Genomic DNA, 19,368 nt, shown 5'->3' on the forward strand with positions numbered 1-19,368 from the left:
TATTTATACACCACTCTTCTCACCCCGAAGGGAACTCAGAGTGGCTTAAAAGAAGGCACAAGTCAATGCCGCATATACAAACATACAGTAAAATAAAACATATACATTAAAACCAAAAAGTTAAAACATCTCAGCCTTAAAACCAATTATTAAATCATGCAATCCAAAAGCATAGTCCAGGAGCCATTCTAGTCATAAACTGCACTATTCCATATTCACTTATTGCACTGAGGATTATCGTACAAAGGCTTGGTACCACAACATGTTTTTAATTTCTTTCTGAAGGTCAGGAGGGAGGGAGCTAATCTAATTTCACTCGAGGGGGAGGTCCACAGCCGAAGGACCAACTCTGAGAAGGTCTCGTCTCTCGTCCCCACCAGTCACGCTCGCAAAGGAGGTGGGACTGAGAGCAGGGCCTCCCTTAAAGATCTTAACCTCCAAGGTGGTTCATAGAGGGAGATACGTTCGGACAGGTAAAATGGGGTGGAACCATTTAGAGCTTTATAGGGTAAAACCTATAGGTTCCTGGTTATAAGTAAAAAGGGGAAGAGGTAAAGAAAAATATCCCAGACTTTAGAATCCAGGCTTTCACAGGCAGTTCACAGTTAAAGGCAATTAAACACGCTTTTAAATGGGGCGGGTAATCCAGGAATCAGCTAAATCCTGCCAAAAGATTGCACCAAAATCAGGGCCATTGGAGGGTTTGAAATGTGTATATGTGCCTTCAAGTTGCCTATCAACTACTAGTCCCTTCCTACAGCACTTGGTATTAATTGGTGATCTCCCATTCAAGGACTACCCAGAGCTGGCCCTGATTAGCTTCCAAGATCAGACAGGATTTGATGTTTTTCAGGTATTTAAGCCAAGATTTTTAAATACCACACAGCAAATATGATACCTTATGAGATAATATTTTCCTCTTTTGCTGTCACACAAACCCCACTTTCTAAAAAAAGTATTTGAATTATAAGGCAAAAATAGAACAAGGAATGGAATTTGCCTGCTGTTACTGCTCTTTCCTAGAACGCCAGGAAATAAACTACAGAGTCCATTGGCTTTAGGGCACTGAGAGTTTATCACCCTAGCCTTTGGATCTTCAGTTTGAGGAGGGATGCCATGGGAATGTAAAAGAAAAGTGCCTTTATGGGACACAATTAGAGGGTGGTGATTGCTTCTGCCATCCGGCTGCCCTGCCAACCTCTCTTTATCTTTCATGGTGCTTTGAAGTATGCGCGCTAAACACACATGCTGCTCAGAAGCTCTCAGAGAGAGCCAATTCAGAACCTTTGATTAAATAAATATAACACATGCACACAAAGCCTATGAAATCATTCCATTACATAGAGTGACCACAGAAGTATTTTTATTCCTGCTGTATGAACTGCCCCCCCCCCCCAACCCCCCAAATACTGCTGGGAACTTTGCTATGTGGTTCCCTCATAAGAGTCCACACAAACTATTCCTGGTTTGCAGAACACCTGAGTATTCGGCAGTCTCCATTAACAACACAGAGTTGGTGGAGCTCAGAAGGTACACACACAATGAAATGACAGAAGGCATTCCAGCCAGCCTGCATTCCAAACCAACACCCAAGTTCTTTGTTCATAACGGTGGAGACGAACGCATACACAAATAAAATACTGGAGATTTCGTTAATATTTTAAAAACAGCTTAACAACAGAGCATGTAAATAACTTCTACAACATAGTTGGCTCCTAGCTATGTGAAGGGTGTGTGATCTCAGCTTAAGTCCTCCACCCAATCACCCCCACCACCCTCAGGCTGTAAAATGTGTTGTTGGCATGTAAACATAGGAATTAATAGGCATGGCATCTGTACATATTAACTTAGACTGATCTAATTTCATACCCTAATTCATGCTCTTGAAATTAAATGAGAGATTTAATCACAATGCTAATTAGAGTAAATTATAACACCAATTCCAAAAGGAAGAGCTCTCGTTTAACTAACAAGTAGTCCCCTACCCCTCTCTACCCTATGTGGAAGCCTCACTATTGAAAAAACTGAAATGCTACTGTTTTGGATTCCAGTTCCCAAAATCCCCACCTGCAAAGCCAGCAAAAGGGTAACCTCTTCAGGTTGAGAAGAAGCAGTACATCAGACAGGAGTGTGTGTGTGTGTAGAGCACTGAACTATGAACTAATGGTTTGATTCCTCACTTGGCCATGGAAACCCACGGGATTACCTTGAGGGAGTCACATACTTTCAGACCCAGAAAACCCTGTGATAGGGTCACCTTAGTGGCGCCAAAAGTAAGAAAAGACTTGATGACAAAAGAAGAGCTGTTTGACAGTGGAATATGCTATATCTGTGGTGGAGTTTCCTTCTCTTTTAAAGCAGAGGCTGAATGGCCATGTGCCAAGAGTGCTCTAATTGTGTTTTCCTTAATGGCAGGGAGTTGGGCTGGATGGCACATGTGGTCTCTTCCAACGTTATGATTCTATTATTCTAATAAGTGTGTGTGCACAAATTACAACCTTTTTATCCATGGATTCGATATCTGTGATTTCACCTAGCCACACTCCAAAACACATTTCTCCTTGAAAGTGTTTGTAGGCTTCTCCGACCCTTCCAATGCATTTCTGTGGCATGTTTCTAACTCTAGTCATAACATAGGGTTCCCTGTTATCAACAGTTTCGGGTATGGGGGTCTCAGAATGCATGGGAGCCATACTGTATACTGCATATATGTAAAAACTAGTAGGAAGAATCAGATGTTATAAGATATGAGGACCCTCAGATTCAAAAGCATTGTCAATAAACTCCAGTGTGGTTTTTCCATGTACAAATCCATGGCAGGGAAGGGGCATTCAAACTCTGGGGCCAAAAAGAGATTATTTTTAAAGACCTGAGGAGTAGAACAAATATAAATGTAAATGTGTGATTTTTCTCCAGATGAATGACTAGTAAGAATGCCAAAGTATAAAGATATACCATGGACACTAAAATTATGATTGTCTGTGCCTTCATATTTTTAGTTTCTATGTATGGTTGTTCCAGTGTGCCTTCCCAGAATAAGGAAAACCCTTAGCAATATGCCCTCAACATGCACTTTACCACTGATTTAGGACTGACTGCGTTCCCTCATCTCTCCTTGAAAAGCCTATCCCAGTTATATCCTATCTTGTTCATGACCAGCATTATTTTTAAAATTATTACATTTAAAATAGGTTTTTAAATGTTGTGTATTACAGTTTATTGTTTATTGCTTTTTGTTTGTGTGATTTATATTAATTGTATTGTATTGATTGCTTTTGTTAATTGCTTTTGTTTATTGATGTGCTGTGGGCTTGGTCTCATGTAAGCTGCACCAAGTCCCTTGGGGAGATGGTAGCGGGGTATAAATAAAGTTGTATTATTATTATATTATTATGATGATGATTGTGGAAGTTGAACAGTGAAGAAAACTGGTTAGAAAAAAATTCAATCATTTGAAATGTGGTACTGAAAGTGAGTTCTATGGATACTGTGGAGTGTTAAAAAGACAAATAAATAGGTTCTAGAACAAATTAATCCTGAACTCCCACTGCCCAGAAGCCAAGATGACCAAACTGAGACTGTTGTACTTTAGCGGTATCATGAGAAGACAAAAAAGCTTGATAAGGTAGAAGATGGTAGGAAATAGAGGAAGAGTGCATTCCAGATGGACAGATGCTGTCAAAGAAGTCACAATCCTGAGCCTGCAAGATCTGAGCAGGGCTCAAAAGGTGACTTGGAGATCTCCCATTCACAAGATCGCCATAAGTCTGAGTCAACTTGACAGCTGTTGACATCAACAGCAAGGATGCCTGTGGATTATGCAAGCACAGATGAAGCTACTGTAACACTTCTTCAACACTAAAACAAATTTGATGTGGTAGTGGACAGAATACACTAGACAGATTACAATGATCATCTTCTAGATTGAAAAAAAAGGCTCTATACATACTTTCATTTGACACCTTTTAAGATGTTCACATTTATGCTGGCATCCATTTGCTGTAGCAGAAATTATTTAGCTCTCGCTTTCTCTTTCTCTCCCTCTCTAGATAGACAGACAGACAGACAGACAGACAGATAGATAGATAGATAGAGGTAGACAAGCATTCTATAACTAAAATGGATCTTTTGAAAAAAAGAAGAAAATGGAGCTTTACTAACCTGCTTGTTATTCTCATGGTAAGCCTGAACAAAGCACTGTGTAAACACCTGCATTACAGTCATTACTTCTGGTGCTCCATCAGTTTCCAGCAGTGCATTCCTGAGCAATGAAAAGTTTAATTATGACAGGTCAGATTATGAGCGTGCCAATCACACAACCATTAATTGAGTGAATGGGGAGAAAAACACCCACAAATTGGAGCATTTTCCTCATGCCTTGAGCTGAGGCCTTAACTCATCCAGCTATTATGCCAAGTCGGGAAATGGAGAATGCACGCACTTTGCTTTTCCTTTTCTTTTGAATAAGAATACCTTTCTACACTATCCTTGCTGTTATAACAAATCCCATCTCAATCTTACATCAACATTGTTTTTGGCAACGGCAAACCCTCCAGCTACAACTGTAAACACAATACCTGGTTATTAACATACTTAGGTTTCTTGGATACAAATTCTCACACGAACATGTGGCATGTAATTAATTGAACTTTGAGGGAAGAATGGTGAGAGAGGAAAGTGGGAAATTTCACTGGGTTATGTGTTGTATTCCTGAGGAGCAGAATGTTTCTGGATGGATCTACAGACGTTTCACAAATTGTCTCCATATGCCTTCTTTTCCCCCTAATCCCTACAATGAGGGTTATCTGAAAAGTAAGGTTACAAGGCACGTAGCTCTTGGAGCGAATTTTCTCAGGGGAAGTTGGTATCACCGTCATGTAGTGGGAAAGCAGTGGAAGCGAAGGAGCAGTGCCAGTTGTCAGCAGTGTTGTGGTGAAGGTTAGAGATGAGTGTCCTCATTCCGTTTCCCTCCAAGTGCAAAGTTCGTGCTGTAATATGCTAGCTAGATGCTAAGGGCATGAATGCCGCTGCAATTCATCGCGAAATCATTTCAATTTATGGAGAGGATGTAATATTAAGACAGCATGTGACAAAATGGGTACAGACTATATTGTGAGGCCATGAATAAACTTCGCAGAGCCATCCAAAACAAACATCGTGGGATGCTGACGGCAGGAGTCTGTCTCCTTCATGACAATGCGCGTTTGCACACCGCTCATGCAACACTTCATTTGGTTGGGGTGTTTTAAGCCACCTCTCTCACAGCCCTGATCTTGCACCCAGTGACTATCATCTATTCACTAAATTGAAGGAACACCTTGTTGGAAAACATTTTTCCTATGATGACAAGGTGAAAATCAAAGTGACAAACTGGCTAAAAAAGGCAGAGGGAAACTTCCATGACACAGGCATCAAAAACTTATCCCACAGATGACAAAATGTTTTGAACTGAATGGTGATTATTTGGAAAAATAAGGTAATAGCTATGCTACAATCCGTGTAAGTTTTATTAAAATATATTCATTCATTGCATTTTTAAAAAATCTTGTAATCTTAATTTCCAGATAACCTTCGTATGTACAGCACAATCCGTTGGGCTACTCAGTCAACATGGTAAAGGCATGCTATTTGGGGGATTCTGAAGATTATTGCAAATTGGCTATATCCAAGATAATTCAAAATTAGAGTCATATTTTTTGTCTGTGAATGTTCTGTCATTGACCTCTGACTTCCAAATTCTACAATTTAAAGTGTTTTTCAGGAGAAGATGAATTTTTAAAAACATCCTTTCCTCAAACTGTAGATCAGTTTGATCAAGGAGCCCCCAGTGGCACAGTGGGTTAAACCCCTGTGCCGGCAGGACTGAAGACCGACAGGTAGCAGGTTCAAATGCAGGGAGAGTGGAGATGAGCTCCTTCTGTCAGCTCCAGCTCCCCATGTGGGGACATGAGAGAAGCCTCCCGCAAGGATGGTAAAACATCAAACATCCAGGCGTTCCCAGGGCAATGTCCTTGCAGACGGCCAATTCTCTCAAACCAGGAGCAACTTGCAGTTTCTCAAGTCGCTCATGACACGAAAAAAGCGGTAGATCAGCTGTCAGTTATAAATTATGATTATTTTTATCTAAAACAGATATAATCCAGTTGTTTACAACTAGGTATATATTTAAAAAATAATGGCATAGAAGTAAATCCTACATGAGAAATCAGTCTGTGAAAGAAGGCAAAAAAGGGTTTGTAGCCACCATGTGGTAAGTGACGAACACTGCTTAACATTTATTATTATTATAACATAACTATCAAACCCCTAGCAAAACACACTGGTATTTTCATTACTCTTCCCAACTTTCTGAGATTCAACGGCATTCATAGGCTTTTACCATTTTTCATTATATGTAATTTTATTAAAAATAAAACCCAAATATTTACAACATTGATAGAAGAACTAAATGAAATTACCATAATTAGTTTCGACAATAGTTATAATGTTATAATAAGAAGACTATTTTTTTTCCTACAAGAAGAGTAGCACGAGAAATCATTCTGAAGGTACTAACAGACTATTATCTTTGTTCATTTTACACATGGGAGCAGGACTGCTGATCAAAAGGATCTTTAACTATAATGTGAAGTTCCATTTTAATAAACAATTTATTTAAAATGGGCATGTAATGTTTTAAATCAGGGTTCCTCAAGCATTTTAAGCCAGTGGCCGGTTCATGGTTCCTAAAACACTTGGGTGATCGGGCTACAGTTTGAAAAAAAAACATGAACAAATTCTTATGGACACTGCACATATCTCATTTGTAGTGCAAAAAAACACAAAATAACAATACAATATTTAAAATGAAGAACAATTTAAACCAACACAGTATTTCAGTAGGAAACGTGGGCCTGCTTTTAGCTGTTGGGATAGTCAAGTGAATTAGGATTGTTGTTATTGTGTGCCTTCAAGTCGTTTCAGACTTAGGGTGACCCTAAATCTAAAGTGTAGGGAGGGGCCCGGAAAATGACTTTGGAGGGCCACATTTGGCCCACAGGCCTTCGTTCGGGACCCCTGTTTTAAATGAAACATTAAATGCCTATGTATTTCAATCCTAATTTTTAATGTCAGTAATTTTTTTCAAGAATTTGAAAGAGCCAGCAGATAAAGACTCACTTTCATGAGAGACACTGGTATTAAGGCACTAAAGATTTTAAGCTGCTCATGGTGGTGATAATTTTAAATCTTATGGCTTTTAAAGAGCCTGAATCTAGCACCTTTGTTATTTAATGCAAATACTTATTGTAAACAGAAATGGATTTGGAAATTTTGGGGCATTGAGAGGTTGGACAATTATACTGCATTGTTATAAAACATGTGTGCTGTGTATGTTCCTTGAGGACAGACAACTTTTTCCCACCATTAAATGCTGAATACCTTGTATTAAGCTTTGACAACAGTGGGGGTTAACAATGAATATGGTTCTGTGAATCCCATTCTTAATATGAAAAAATTCATAATAATTAAGGCAAGCATGCCACAAGATAGATCCCCACATTTAAAAGACAGAAAAGTACAAAAATAAAACCTTCCCCCATGAATTGAAAGCAACCATACTTCAAAATTTCATCAGCTGTTCTGAAGATAGCTGGATGACATATAGCACGATCCTGTTGAAAATAACATGGGAACAAAAAGGTTTAGTTCAGACGAAACTTATATCAAACTCTTAAAGATACAAAAATAGATAATAACACCACTTTATGTTATTCTTGGTGCTGCCTTAGCACAACTGCTAACAGGTGCCACTTTTCTCCTAAAATTGAGCGATTTAAAAGGAAAGTGTCAGGCTGACAGTGACATGAAGTAAGCATGATTAATAATTACAAGAACAAAAGACAAAATATTTCTTGTCATGTATAAATGAACAAAAATTCTTACAAGAAATAGAATTTTCACTGATTTAGACCAATTCACATAAAAGGCATTGGGGACAAAAAAAACCCTGTCCTATCAAGTGCCCTTCTTGCACTGGACAGGGATTTCTTAATAAGATTTCTTCATTATGTTTTCCTGATTGCTTCTCCAGCTGGCCCTCTACATTTGGGGGTCTGACTTTTCAGGGGTGATTATTGATTAAAATGTTTTCTCTAGGAATCTCTAGTCCTCCAGCATTACTCTGTGCTCAACTTCCAACTGAAGTTGACCATAGACTTGCTCTGGGGAATCTAGAGATTCCTAGAAAGAAGATTTACCTGAGATGTATTCTCTCAGGTTAAAAAAAGGTTTTTTTTTTCTCATTTACAGTTTTTCACCTTTGTGAGGGTCTTGTGCCCCTAATCCAGCAAATGTGGAGGGCTGACTATACTTACATTCATGCATCAAAGTGCTTTGTCCCTTATAGACACCTGTTCTGTTCTCCTCAGGTACAATGCTGCTGGGATGGCCTTATACGATCATCATCGCTATTGAGAGAGTTATCCTACTTTTCTCCAAAGAATTACTACAAATTATTTATTATATGGGATGACTTCAGTTATAGACTTTCCACTGTGGACTAGACTTGTGGACGATAGCCAGGCATGGTTACAATGAGCAGTGGCATTGGCCATAGTCTTTGCAAGATGGTCTGGTGCATTCTGCCGAACCTCCAGTTTCCAGAGTGAAAAAGCAAAGTCAATTTCCTATCATCACCCAACGGGTGTTCCATTAGGGAGACAACCTGTTCCTACAGGAACTGCTGATAGCCTATCCTCCCCACCCCTCATATACATCTGACAATTTTCTATTTTGAGGGAGAATACAGAGTTGCTATGGAATATGTTTTGCAGGCCATACGTCAATCTTACACCCCCTCCTTGTCAGCCACTCTTGGAAGATCCAAACTGTGTCACTTTGGCAATAACTGAATTTTGCTACATGATTGAAGATGATCTGAAGGGGGTCTGGCTGATTGAATGCTCCGATTCATGTTCCATGTTCCAAAAATGGGTGTGAGCAGATCATCACTGTAGCTATAAGAAGCAGCTTCTTCAAGGCTGCAAGAGCCAAAGCTTCAAGAGCCCCTTCCCACTGGAAACCTTCAAGACCAGAAGCTCTGTTATGTTTTACTTGCCATGTAAAGGTCTTTAAAAATGGGCATAATCAACTGCATGATCCTCATCCAGGCAAAGAAGACAACATGCCTGACTGTCCAAAAGTGAAATATGTGTCCCCCAATCTAAACCAGAGCTTTCTAAACTGTGTTGCGACACACTGGTGTATTGGCTGCAATCTGTACGTGTGTTGCACGAACATAACAGTACTAGAGGCTTCCAAACATCTTTACACAGACACAAAATGATCCATATATGTGAGCCACAGAGACCGCAAAGAAGAGTAATTGCTGATCAACATCAACATTTCACCAAGATGCTAACTTTTACCATACAGAAAGAAACCTGATCTTAGGTTCTTGTAGGTTTTTTCGGGCTATAGGGCCATGTTCTAGAGGCATTTCTCCTGACGTTTCGCCTGCATCTATGGCAAGCATGCTCAGAGGTAGTGAGGTCTGTTGGAAACAGACCTCACTACCTCTGAGCATGCTTGCCATAGATGCAGGCGAAACGTCAGGAGAAATGCCTCTAGAACATGGCCCTCTAGCCCGAAAAAACCTACAAGAACCTAGTGATTCCAGCCATGAAAGCCTTCGACAAAACCTGATCTTGCTTGTTGCTAAGTTTATTTCCTTTTAAAGATATAACTGGAAAATAAATGTTCTAATATTGTTGTTTAGCTTTAAGTTGAAAAGATGTGTTAATGTATTTCCAAAAAGACTTTACAACCACATGCACGAACTTGGGGCTCTGGAAGAAAAGAAATGCTTTAGCTAGTCTTCAAGTTAAAAAAATACTACTGCATGCACTCAAAACATAAAGTAAAATCCATGTGTCAAAGCAAGCTTCACAGTTTTGTTTTGTTTTTGTTTTTTTTGTCAGGAGTGATTTGAGAAACTGCAAGTCGCTTCAGGTCAATAATACATAAATTAAGAGGTATGCTGGATACCTTTTGCAACTTCCTACAGAATGTATAGGGGGAAATGAGAAGAGACTAAAATTACTGCAAATATCTTCTAATATTTCCTTAAATGTCACTATCATATCAAAAGGATTAAATGGCACCTCATTTTCATGCTTCATTCCCCGAATTTCGGCCACATAGGTAGTTGTTTTTAAGTTGCTATATTAAATGTGTGCCACCTAGTGTTCATGAGTATTCACAGCTGATGGTATCTTACATATTTATGGGAAACAACATACAACTTGTTGCAGACTATGGTCTGCAAATTCCTATGATTTTAAAGAGAATTGGCTGGATACAGGTAAAATGACAGTGAAGAAGAAGGGACAGTGGTAACCTTATAGAGTATTTATTTCAAAACAGCAGCCTCATCCAATGTATTCATTTTCATATAATGATACAAGGAAGAGGGAATCATAGAATGAGTTGGAAGACACCACAAGGGCCATCCAGTCCAACCCCTTGCTATGCAGGAACAGACAACCAAGCACTCCTGACAGATGGCCATCCAGCCTCTGCTTAAAAACCTCCAGGGGAGGAGGCTCCACCATGCTCTGAGGCAGCATATTCCACTGCCAAATAGATCTAATTATCACGAGGATTTTCCTAATGCTTAGGTGGAATCTCTTTTCCTGTAGTTTGAACCTAGGCAGGTAGGGTGATTTTCAACTTGCTGAGGTTAACATGTAATGGAATGGTATTTCCTTGACCCATATTGTGGCCTTGAACTTTCACACTAAACTATCTCAGAGTGTTCTGAGGTTTAAATACAATTCTGAGAATTTGAACTTGAGGGAAAGAAGATACAGATATGGGGGGAAAAAGAAAAGAAATAAGATTCATTGAGGCCCTGTAGATTTTTAGTTTGCAGGCTCTGCAAGATCAGATTCATTTTCAAACCTGAATCTAGTAATTTAGAGAACAAATCACTAACGGTTTTACTTAGTAACAGATTGACATCCTGGGGCTCTTTTTTCAATTTCTGTCTCGTATTTCACTGTGTCAGTTCCATTGTTTAGATTCTATTAGAAGAATTTAAGCTTAGTCTCAAGCACTCAAACACTCAAGTTTTCAACTTTGAATGTTATGGTAACTGTTTACGTGTTCAGAGGGCTCTTAACAGAAGACAGAAAATCTCTTCAGTAATACACAGCATTAATGGAATCTAGATCAAAGGAAGCCCACAAGGAATCTGACAAAATCTGCACACAGCGAGATGTGACTTTATTTCAGTGAGCCTAAGCCTGGCATTTCCCCCTGTTCCTACATTTTACCCCATATGCACTCTACTTTTTAAACAGATAAGTGGCATAGATTGAGTTTCATGTTTAAACATATTGCATTGTGTATACAGCAAGTGAACCAAAATTTTAGTTCCCCTCTCTCCCAGTACCCAGTTGTAAAAGCACATTTGTTTTCACTCTCAGCTAAACTCTGCTGTGAGCAATGAGGCTGTGAAGGGAAGAGGGGTCAGATATGCTGAATTACTACCAGCAGCAACTGTTTCTGAAAATCACTGTGAGACAGAAAAAAAATTATTCCTCCATTTCCTTGTACCACTAATCTTTAGTAAATGAATAGGCACATGCTTTACTATCAGGCAACAATAACTGATAGTAAAGTTCCTTTTTACAAGGCCTTTTTATGCCTGCCCAACTCCTTTTTCCACCCTATACTCTGTTTAGCTGGAAGGTTATACGCAGCACTAGCATTAGTAGGATTGAAAAAACACATACAGCAGAGTTTCGCTTATCCAGCCTTCGCTCATCTGTATTATCCATTGCAGTTTGCCCGAGTCTACAGGTATTTCAATACATTGCAATGTTTGGGTGGTGAATTCATAAATATAGTAATTACTACATAACGTTACCATGTACTGAACTGCCTTTTCTGTCGATTTGTTGTAAAACATGATGTTTTGGTGCTTAATTTGTAAAATCATAAAGTAATTTTACATTTAATAGGCTTTTCCTTCATCCCTCCCTTCATCCTTCCTTATTATCCAACATTTTATCTTATCCAACGTTCTGCCAGCCAGTTTATGTTGGATAAGTGAGACTCTACTATACAGGAGTATTTCTATAGTGAAGAATGCAAAATTTGACCTGGAAAGGAGCAGGGCTGTACTGGAGCCAAACCATTGTAGCTATGTTGTGTGCTTGCCTACAACAGGCATAATAAGCCGTGGTTCCCTCTAGAATCCCTGCCTGAGCATGTGCCAATAGAATAAAAGGAAAACATGTGGAAAGCAAATAAACCAATGTGTTAAAATGGCATAAATCTGCCTGCTTTGCCTTCTAAAAATAAATTGTAAGAAAAATAGAAGCTGGTGAAAGAAAAAGTAATGATTGGGTGCATTTTTGAAGAAGATTTCCAATGGTCTCTAGAATAAAAGAGTCATAGAGTTGGAAGAAACCACATGGGCCATCTAGTCCAAGTCCCTGCTATGCAGGAAAAACACACTCAAACCACCCACAACACATGCCCAATCAGCCTCTGTTTTAAAATCTCCAGAGAAGGAGACTCTGGATTCAAAATGTTTTTGTTCACTAATGTTCGCAAAATGTTTTGTTCACTAATTCCAAGTTTATTTGACTTGATTGGTTGGTTTCATAGTCACATATTGTTCATTTTAAATAATAAATCTGTTGAAACATATGGAACTGCTCTTCCTTTTTATGATGTATAAACTTATCCCTATCATTTCCATATTATACCCAGAAACACAACTACTTCATTAACATACTGTGACACAGTGCATTGCTGTGTCACCAGATGCATACCTATTCTATATTTCCCTATTCAAATGTCTTTGGGCAAGATGACAACACCAATGGCTTTAATTAAGGACTCCAAGATTGGGAGGGATATATATGTGTGTGTGTGTGTATATACACACACGCGCGCACACACACATATACATATATATACATATAGAAAGAGAGAGAGAGAGAGAGAGAGAGAGAGAGAGAGATATTTCTGTGTTTTGTATTGTTAAAGATTTTCATGGCCGGAATCATTGGGTTGTAGCTTTTTCGGGGTACAAGAGGCATCTGAAGATGCCTGCAATAGATGCAGGTGAAATGTCAGGGGAGAATGCTTCTAGAGCATGGCCATATAGCCCAAAAAAGCCTACAACAACCCAGTTTCTGTGTGTTATTTCAACACCTTTTGCTGACAGGAATGTTGTCATCAGAAACAAGACATTAACCACTTTTCTAGAATTTGTCATAAGTGATGTTTCATGCATTCACACAATGCTGCATATACCCTAAAATATGTATTTCTTACTTCTCATATGTGCTTATGCTCAAGCTAGGGGAAATAGATTGTTTCTGGTCAGGCAGAAGAACTTCACTGTAGGCCAGTCTTTTGGACATTGGAGGCCCCTTCCACACAACTGAAAAAATCCCACATTTTCTGATTTGAATTATGATATATGGCAGTGTGGTCTCAGATGACCCAGTTCAGAGCAGATATTGTGGGATTTTCTTCCATGGTATTCTGGTTATGGCTGTGTGGAAGGGACCAAAGTAGCCAAGATCAAGGTCTCAAAACTTTTTTGCTCAGTCAAAATCAAAAGGTGTGGATATGAGCGACCAAGGCTTTCGATTCCTCATGATATTATATAAACATTTCTATGATGCCGAGATCTGCACAAGTGTTATTGTACAGAACAATTCACAGAAGACCGGGGGATTTTTCACAATATTTCTGCATTTATGAGTTCATGCTTGCAGTGAATTAGGCATTGGCACAAGTATGTCTGAAAGCTTGTTGACAAAAGCTAAAACATAGTCTCAAACTCCCACACGCAGTTTACACAAGTCATTTCTGCAACTCTTTGGTAAGGTGAATAATATACCATTCCATTTTAGGGGCATGGTTTTAACCATCTGGAAATAGAAGAAGTGTTACCAACTCCTGAAAGGCAAAATAATATTTATAGAGGTCATTTCACCATGTGCAACCACTGTAACACTTATCTTTTGTTTTTATACTTCCTAGTAACCATAGAATTTCCATTACTAATTTCATTTTTTCCCAAGGGATGGAAACATAAGTAACAGCACACCATATAAACTAGAAGTTACTAGACCATCACACTTTAATTTCATTTGGAGCCCTAATACAACTGTGTTGGATATCGTATTTCTTGCATAATAAAGCACAGCACTCTCTAACTAACACAGCTAGACTTGAAAAGTTGCTGTCCTGTATACTGCTCAGTGTTATATCTTACAGAATGCCAATGTACCGTACTAAGTCACTCAGGCAAACTCCTGATGATGTTCAATCATTTCCATATCATCAATTATTGTCCTGGCTGCTTTCTTCACATTACATTATTTTAGCCTAACTTATGGGGTTATCTCTTGATCTTTTTTTTGATTCTGATAACACGAGGGCCTTCTGGATATACAACACAACCTGAAATGACTTCTTATAAAACTGAACTCTGCAGACTGTTTTCTCTCATAACAGTTTCATAACTGGTTTACCAGATTTTGCAGCACTCTGTAAGATCACTGTAAAACTCAGATATAAAAGCACTTGAAACTAGGGAAATCTCATAACTAGCTAGTAAACTGATGTAATCTTTATTTAGGCCAAAGCGGGGAAATTGGGGAAAGAAGACTACAATGGTTATGAACTGGGAGCAGTTGGGAGGGAAGAAGTTAGCTTTAGACCCAGAGAGTTAGTTTTAAAAAAACAAAAAGTGCTCTTCACTAATGCAATTTTCACCATGCTCTTTAGAAACTCTAGATTTAGTTCATCTATTTAATGTATATCTTGCTACAGAACAATTGTTTATTGGTAGTAGCCTATGGCTGGAAGCTGGTTTGTTTTTAATTACAATTCAGTAATTGATTCACTACACCCACTGAATCAATTACTGAATGGTAATCCAGTTTATAGGTAAATCCCACTGAATCAATGGGTCTGTTCTAATAAGAAATAAGAACAAGACTTAGGTCCATGGGTGCCAGGATCTGTTTGCTCCTAAACGTATATCTCTTCTCTATTTATTTATTTATTTATTTACTTCATTTACTTCATTTATACGACTCACCCCCCATAGGGGACTCAAGGCAGCTTACAGACTCCGGTAAGATTCAGTGCCACATAGAGACATAACAATAAAAACACACCCCATCAAACTATAAAACAATTAAAACACATGGACAAATAAAATACATAGATCAATAAAACAGATTACCTGTGAGGAAAGTCAAAATTATATCAGTTTAATAATGCATATGTATCAAACTTACCAGTAAGGAATCTTTTATCAGACATGCCATTTCTTGCATTGAACATGGCTGACTAGAGATTAAATTTCCAAGAGTCTGGAGCACTGCTTTTTCCAGACTAGGAAGATGGCGAAGCCATAACTGCTCTACAGCAGATTCTGATAATGAAATCTTTTTTCTAGATTAAAAAAAAAGGAATATGTAATATGTTAGAGCTGTAAGGCAAATATATGTATTTCTGGAGTACAATAAACAATGGAAAACACCTTTAAAATAAATCACTATTGATTTCACCCTTACATTGGGTGCTGTCATGGTTGATATTCCCTTCCTCCCTCTGCAGTGTTCAAATCATCCTCCCCCTCATATCGCTTACTAAAAAGCCACCAAAGTCACCCTGGCCTGTATGGCCATTTTGTGCTTTGTGGTATGCAACCAAGCTTCAAGAAGGGTCTGGCTATGTCCCTGTTGCTGGATATGAAATGACAGCATCAGTGCTAAGATCCATGGTATCATCTGAAGGACTCAGCACTGCTGCAATAATTTAATATCTAGCTATGGGGATGCAGCCAGATGCGTCTCCAATCCCATCTGCTTCTTGCAAAACATGGATTGGCCATATGGGAAAGCTCCAGGATCTTTCTATAAATCTGAGTAGGAAGGTACCCGCATTTCATCATGTAACAGTCGTCACAGCGTAATAGTCACACCCTTTTTTGCCTCTCAAATCAGTATTTTTTCTTTCCCTGCATATTTGTTGCAGCCTTGATTCATCACCCCAATGTACTGTTAGTAGACAATCTGCATAGAATGTAGTCAGCAGAAGAATTTATTTGTTTATTTATTTCTTATATTTATACCCCGCCTTTCTCTCCCCCCCCCCCCCCCCCACCAAAGGAGAACTCAGTGCGGCCTAACAAAAGCATCATACGACGCTAGCATATAAAAACAACCACAGTACAATCAAAATATTAAAAAATAAAACAATTAAAACAATTAATTAAGACACATCCATTAAAATCGAAATCCAAAAACCAGTCCGGGTCAATTCATTGCCATAAGTTGTGTGATCTTCTTCCACTTGCTGCTCACTGATGAAACACTTGGTTCCATAACCAGGTTTTGATTTTCCTTCTAAAAGACAAGAGGGAGGTGGCCAATCTGATATCTCTAGGGAGGGCAGTTTCCCTACTGTAAACAGTCTAGGTAGCATGAAGAAGATTCCAGGCTTCCTTCTTCAAGTTACTTGCTGCACAGTACAAGCAACAAGCCTGCTCTTCTTTTAGCTACAGTACTTCACTTGAATGAATCCAAATGCAATGGGTTGAAGAGAGTGACAATACCGGCTTCACTTCAACCCAGTGTTTTTAGACTCAACCGAGTAAAGCACCATAACTGAACGGGGAGCAGGTGTTTGGGTGGATGATGCATCATAAAATGACAGCTTCACTTGAGTGCTCACTGCCTTTCAGCTATGGTACTTCGCTCACTCATATGCCCACTCCTCTTTCAGCAGGTGGGTGAAGTGCCATAGCTGAAAGGGGAGCCCACTGTGTGCGCAAAGCTGTTGTGTATATAGTGCAGAAAGACACATGAAGGAAACCTGAAGTCTTTCCTGCACTAGCTAGACTGTTTACAGTAAGGAAGCTACCCTCTTCCATTGACTACATTCAGTGCAGACTATCTGCCAGCAATATATTTTTTAAGTGTGACTGTTACATGATAAATACGATATATGGCTCAGTGTAGCAAAGGTCTGCATCAACATATTTATGCTATCCTGAGAGGATGATATTTTTTATTTACTCTAGGTTCTTGTGGGTTTTTGGGTTTATTTACTCTATTTGTATCCTGCCTTTCTCTACCCCAAAGGGCCGAAGACTCAAGACGACATCCGAAAAAATTAAGAATTCACAAGATTAGAAAGAATAAAATAACCCTATAAAAAGATTCCCTGCCTAAATGTTAAAAACCTACTTGAACAGGAATGTCTTTGCCTGCTAGTGAAAGGAAACCAGAGAGGCCTAGAGTTCCAGAGAGTGGGAGCACCCACTGTGAAGATTCGCTCTCATGTCCTCACCAACAAAGCTTGTGATGGTGGTGGGACTGAGATAAAGCATCTCCCTATAAATCTCAAGGTTTGGGCAGATTGATATAGGAGAAATGGTCGTTCAGATAGTCTGGACCTAAAACATATAGTTTTATAGGCTATGACCATCACTTTGAATTGTGCCCAGAAATGAGCTGGGAGCCAGTGTAGCTATTTTAGCAACTGAGTTCTACAGTCCCTATAACTGACCACATCTGGCATTTTGGCCAGACCATTCTGTATAGTTTCCAAAGGCAGCCCCAGACAATGTTACAGTAGTCCAAATGGGATCACACTCAATATAACTTAGAATTTTCTGACTTTATTTGTTTATACTGTGAGTCTTCAGTATTTGTTGGGCTTTGGTTCCAGAACCACTTGTGGATACCAAAATCCATGAATACACAAGACCCATTATGCAGTGGTGTATTACAATGGAATTGTTATTTAAAATGGCAAACAACTGAAATGACTGCCAGAGACAGCCTTAGGATCTGTAAAGTGGTGTAAGGCTACAGCAGGGTATGACCACACATTAGCATAGTGTTCAGCGTGCACCAAAATCAAGGTTTAATTTGGGATTTTTTTCAAAAATATTTGGTTGGTTGGTTGATTGAATCCATGAATGCAGAATCTGTGGATACAGAGGGCTAACTGTATATCATTTACCGGGGGGGGGGGGGGGGGACAGAAAGCAGTACACTTTGGGTGAAGTATTAATAAGCAAACCTTTTTATCTGAGAATACTAAAACAAAAATACTTAAAAGTGAACAAGTTATTCCGTAGAATTAATTTATCACTGTATCATATATTTTGTTGTAGTTGATACGTGAAGCATGAAAAAATAATTTCAGTAGGCAGTTAACTTCCTAATTTAACATCTATTTTAAGGGAAGGGGAATACTCGCATTGTGAGGGTTACTTACTGTAACAAGGCCTCATTCACAGCTTCTAAAAATGTAGAATGGAGGACTTCTTGTGATCCACTATCATGGTAACTAAGAAGGGCTTCAACCAATGGTATGACATCAGGCAAAGTGATGAGAGGCATGCAGAGGAGGGACATGGATGTTATTCGAGAAGAAATACTGGAGAAAGAAATAAAATCTTGTTTCGTGAACCGGCAATATTTTCATTTTTCTACATAAATTGGTTCATTAAACACACATATCTGCAAAGAACAAAAACACATCTATTTGCAATGTGGCTATATTCATAGCAAATACAGAACAGATTTCAGCTATATCAGCAGTAGAGATGTGGCACATGCTTCAAAATAAATAAATTGTTACACATCGATACAGTGCTGGATTGTAGAAAAAAGAAGAGCTTATCTCTTAAAGCACAAAATTCCATGATAGATAGATAGATAGATAGATAGATAGATAGATAGATAGAGAGATAGCATAGCATAGCATAGCATAGCATAGCATAGCATAGACAGATATAGAAACTGGCAGTTTTGGATTTATTTATCATGTCTAGTCCCTTTTTTCATGTCAGGAGTGACTTGAGAAACTGCAAGTCACTTCTTATGTGGGAGAATTGGCCGTCTGCAAGGACGTTGCCCAGGGGACACCCGGATATTTTGAGGTTTTACCATCCTTGTGGGAGGCTTCTCTAATGTTCCCACATGGCAAGCTGGAGCTGACGGAGCTCAACTCACTTCTACCTATCGGTCAGCAGTCCTGCTGGCACAGGGTTTAACCCACTGTGCCACCGGGGGCTCCTAATCTCAATTATAACAGAGTACATATTTTAATAGCCTACCAGTTTTCTGATTTTTAGATTCTTTTTTAAGAACAATAGATAATTTATCTGTAGGAAAATTAAGCTGATACTAAAATAATTAATAAATTAATATGATACTAATATACTAAATTATACTATGTCAAAATTATGATACTAATCTAATATGATACTAAATTATACTATGTCTACATTATGAGTTCCAGAGGACCATAACTCAAATTGGTTTGAGG

General features: G+C 38.8%; 1 protein-coding gene across 3 annotated transcripts in view; it reads right to left on the reverse strand.

Moving 5' to 3' along the window:
• Positions 1 to 19,368, reverse strand: part of FANCC (FA complementation group C) — an 83,491-nt gene that overhangs the window by 20,524 nt on the left and 43,599 nt on the right. For all 3 annotated transcript variants that reach the window (XM_060762077.2, XM_060762076.2, XM_060762078.2), the window contains 4 exons: positions 18,313 to 18,474; positions 15,318 to 15,474; positions 7,600 to 7,652; positions 4,162 to 4,261 (listed from right to left, as the gene is read on the reverse strand). In XM_060762077.2, the coding sequence (XP_060618060.2) occupies positions 4,162 to 4,261; positions 7,600 to 7,652; positions 15,318 to 15,474; positions 18,313 to 18,474 (472 nt within the window). The remainder of the gene's footprint in view (positions 1 to 4,161; positions 4,262 to 7,599; positions 7,653 to 15,317; positions 15,475 to 18,312; positions 18,475 to 19,368) is intronic.

The sequence above is a fragment of the Anolis sagrei genome, chromosome 2 (assembly GCF_037176765.1).
Source record: "Anolis sagrei isolate rAnoSag1 chromosome 2, rAnoSag1.mat, whole genome shotgun sequence".
NCBI classification, from domain to species: Eukaryota; Metazoa; Chordata; class Lepidosauria; order Squamata; family Dactyloidae; genus Anolis; species Anolis sagrei.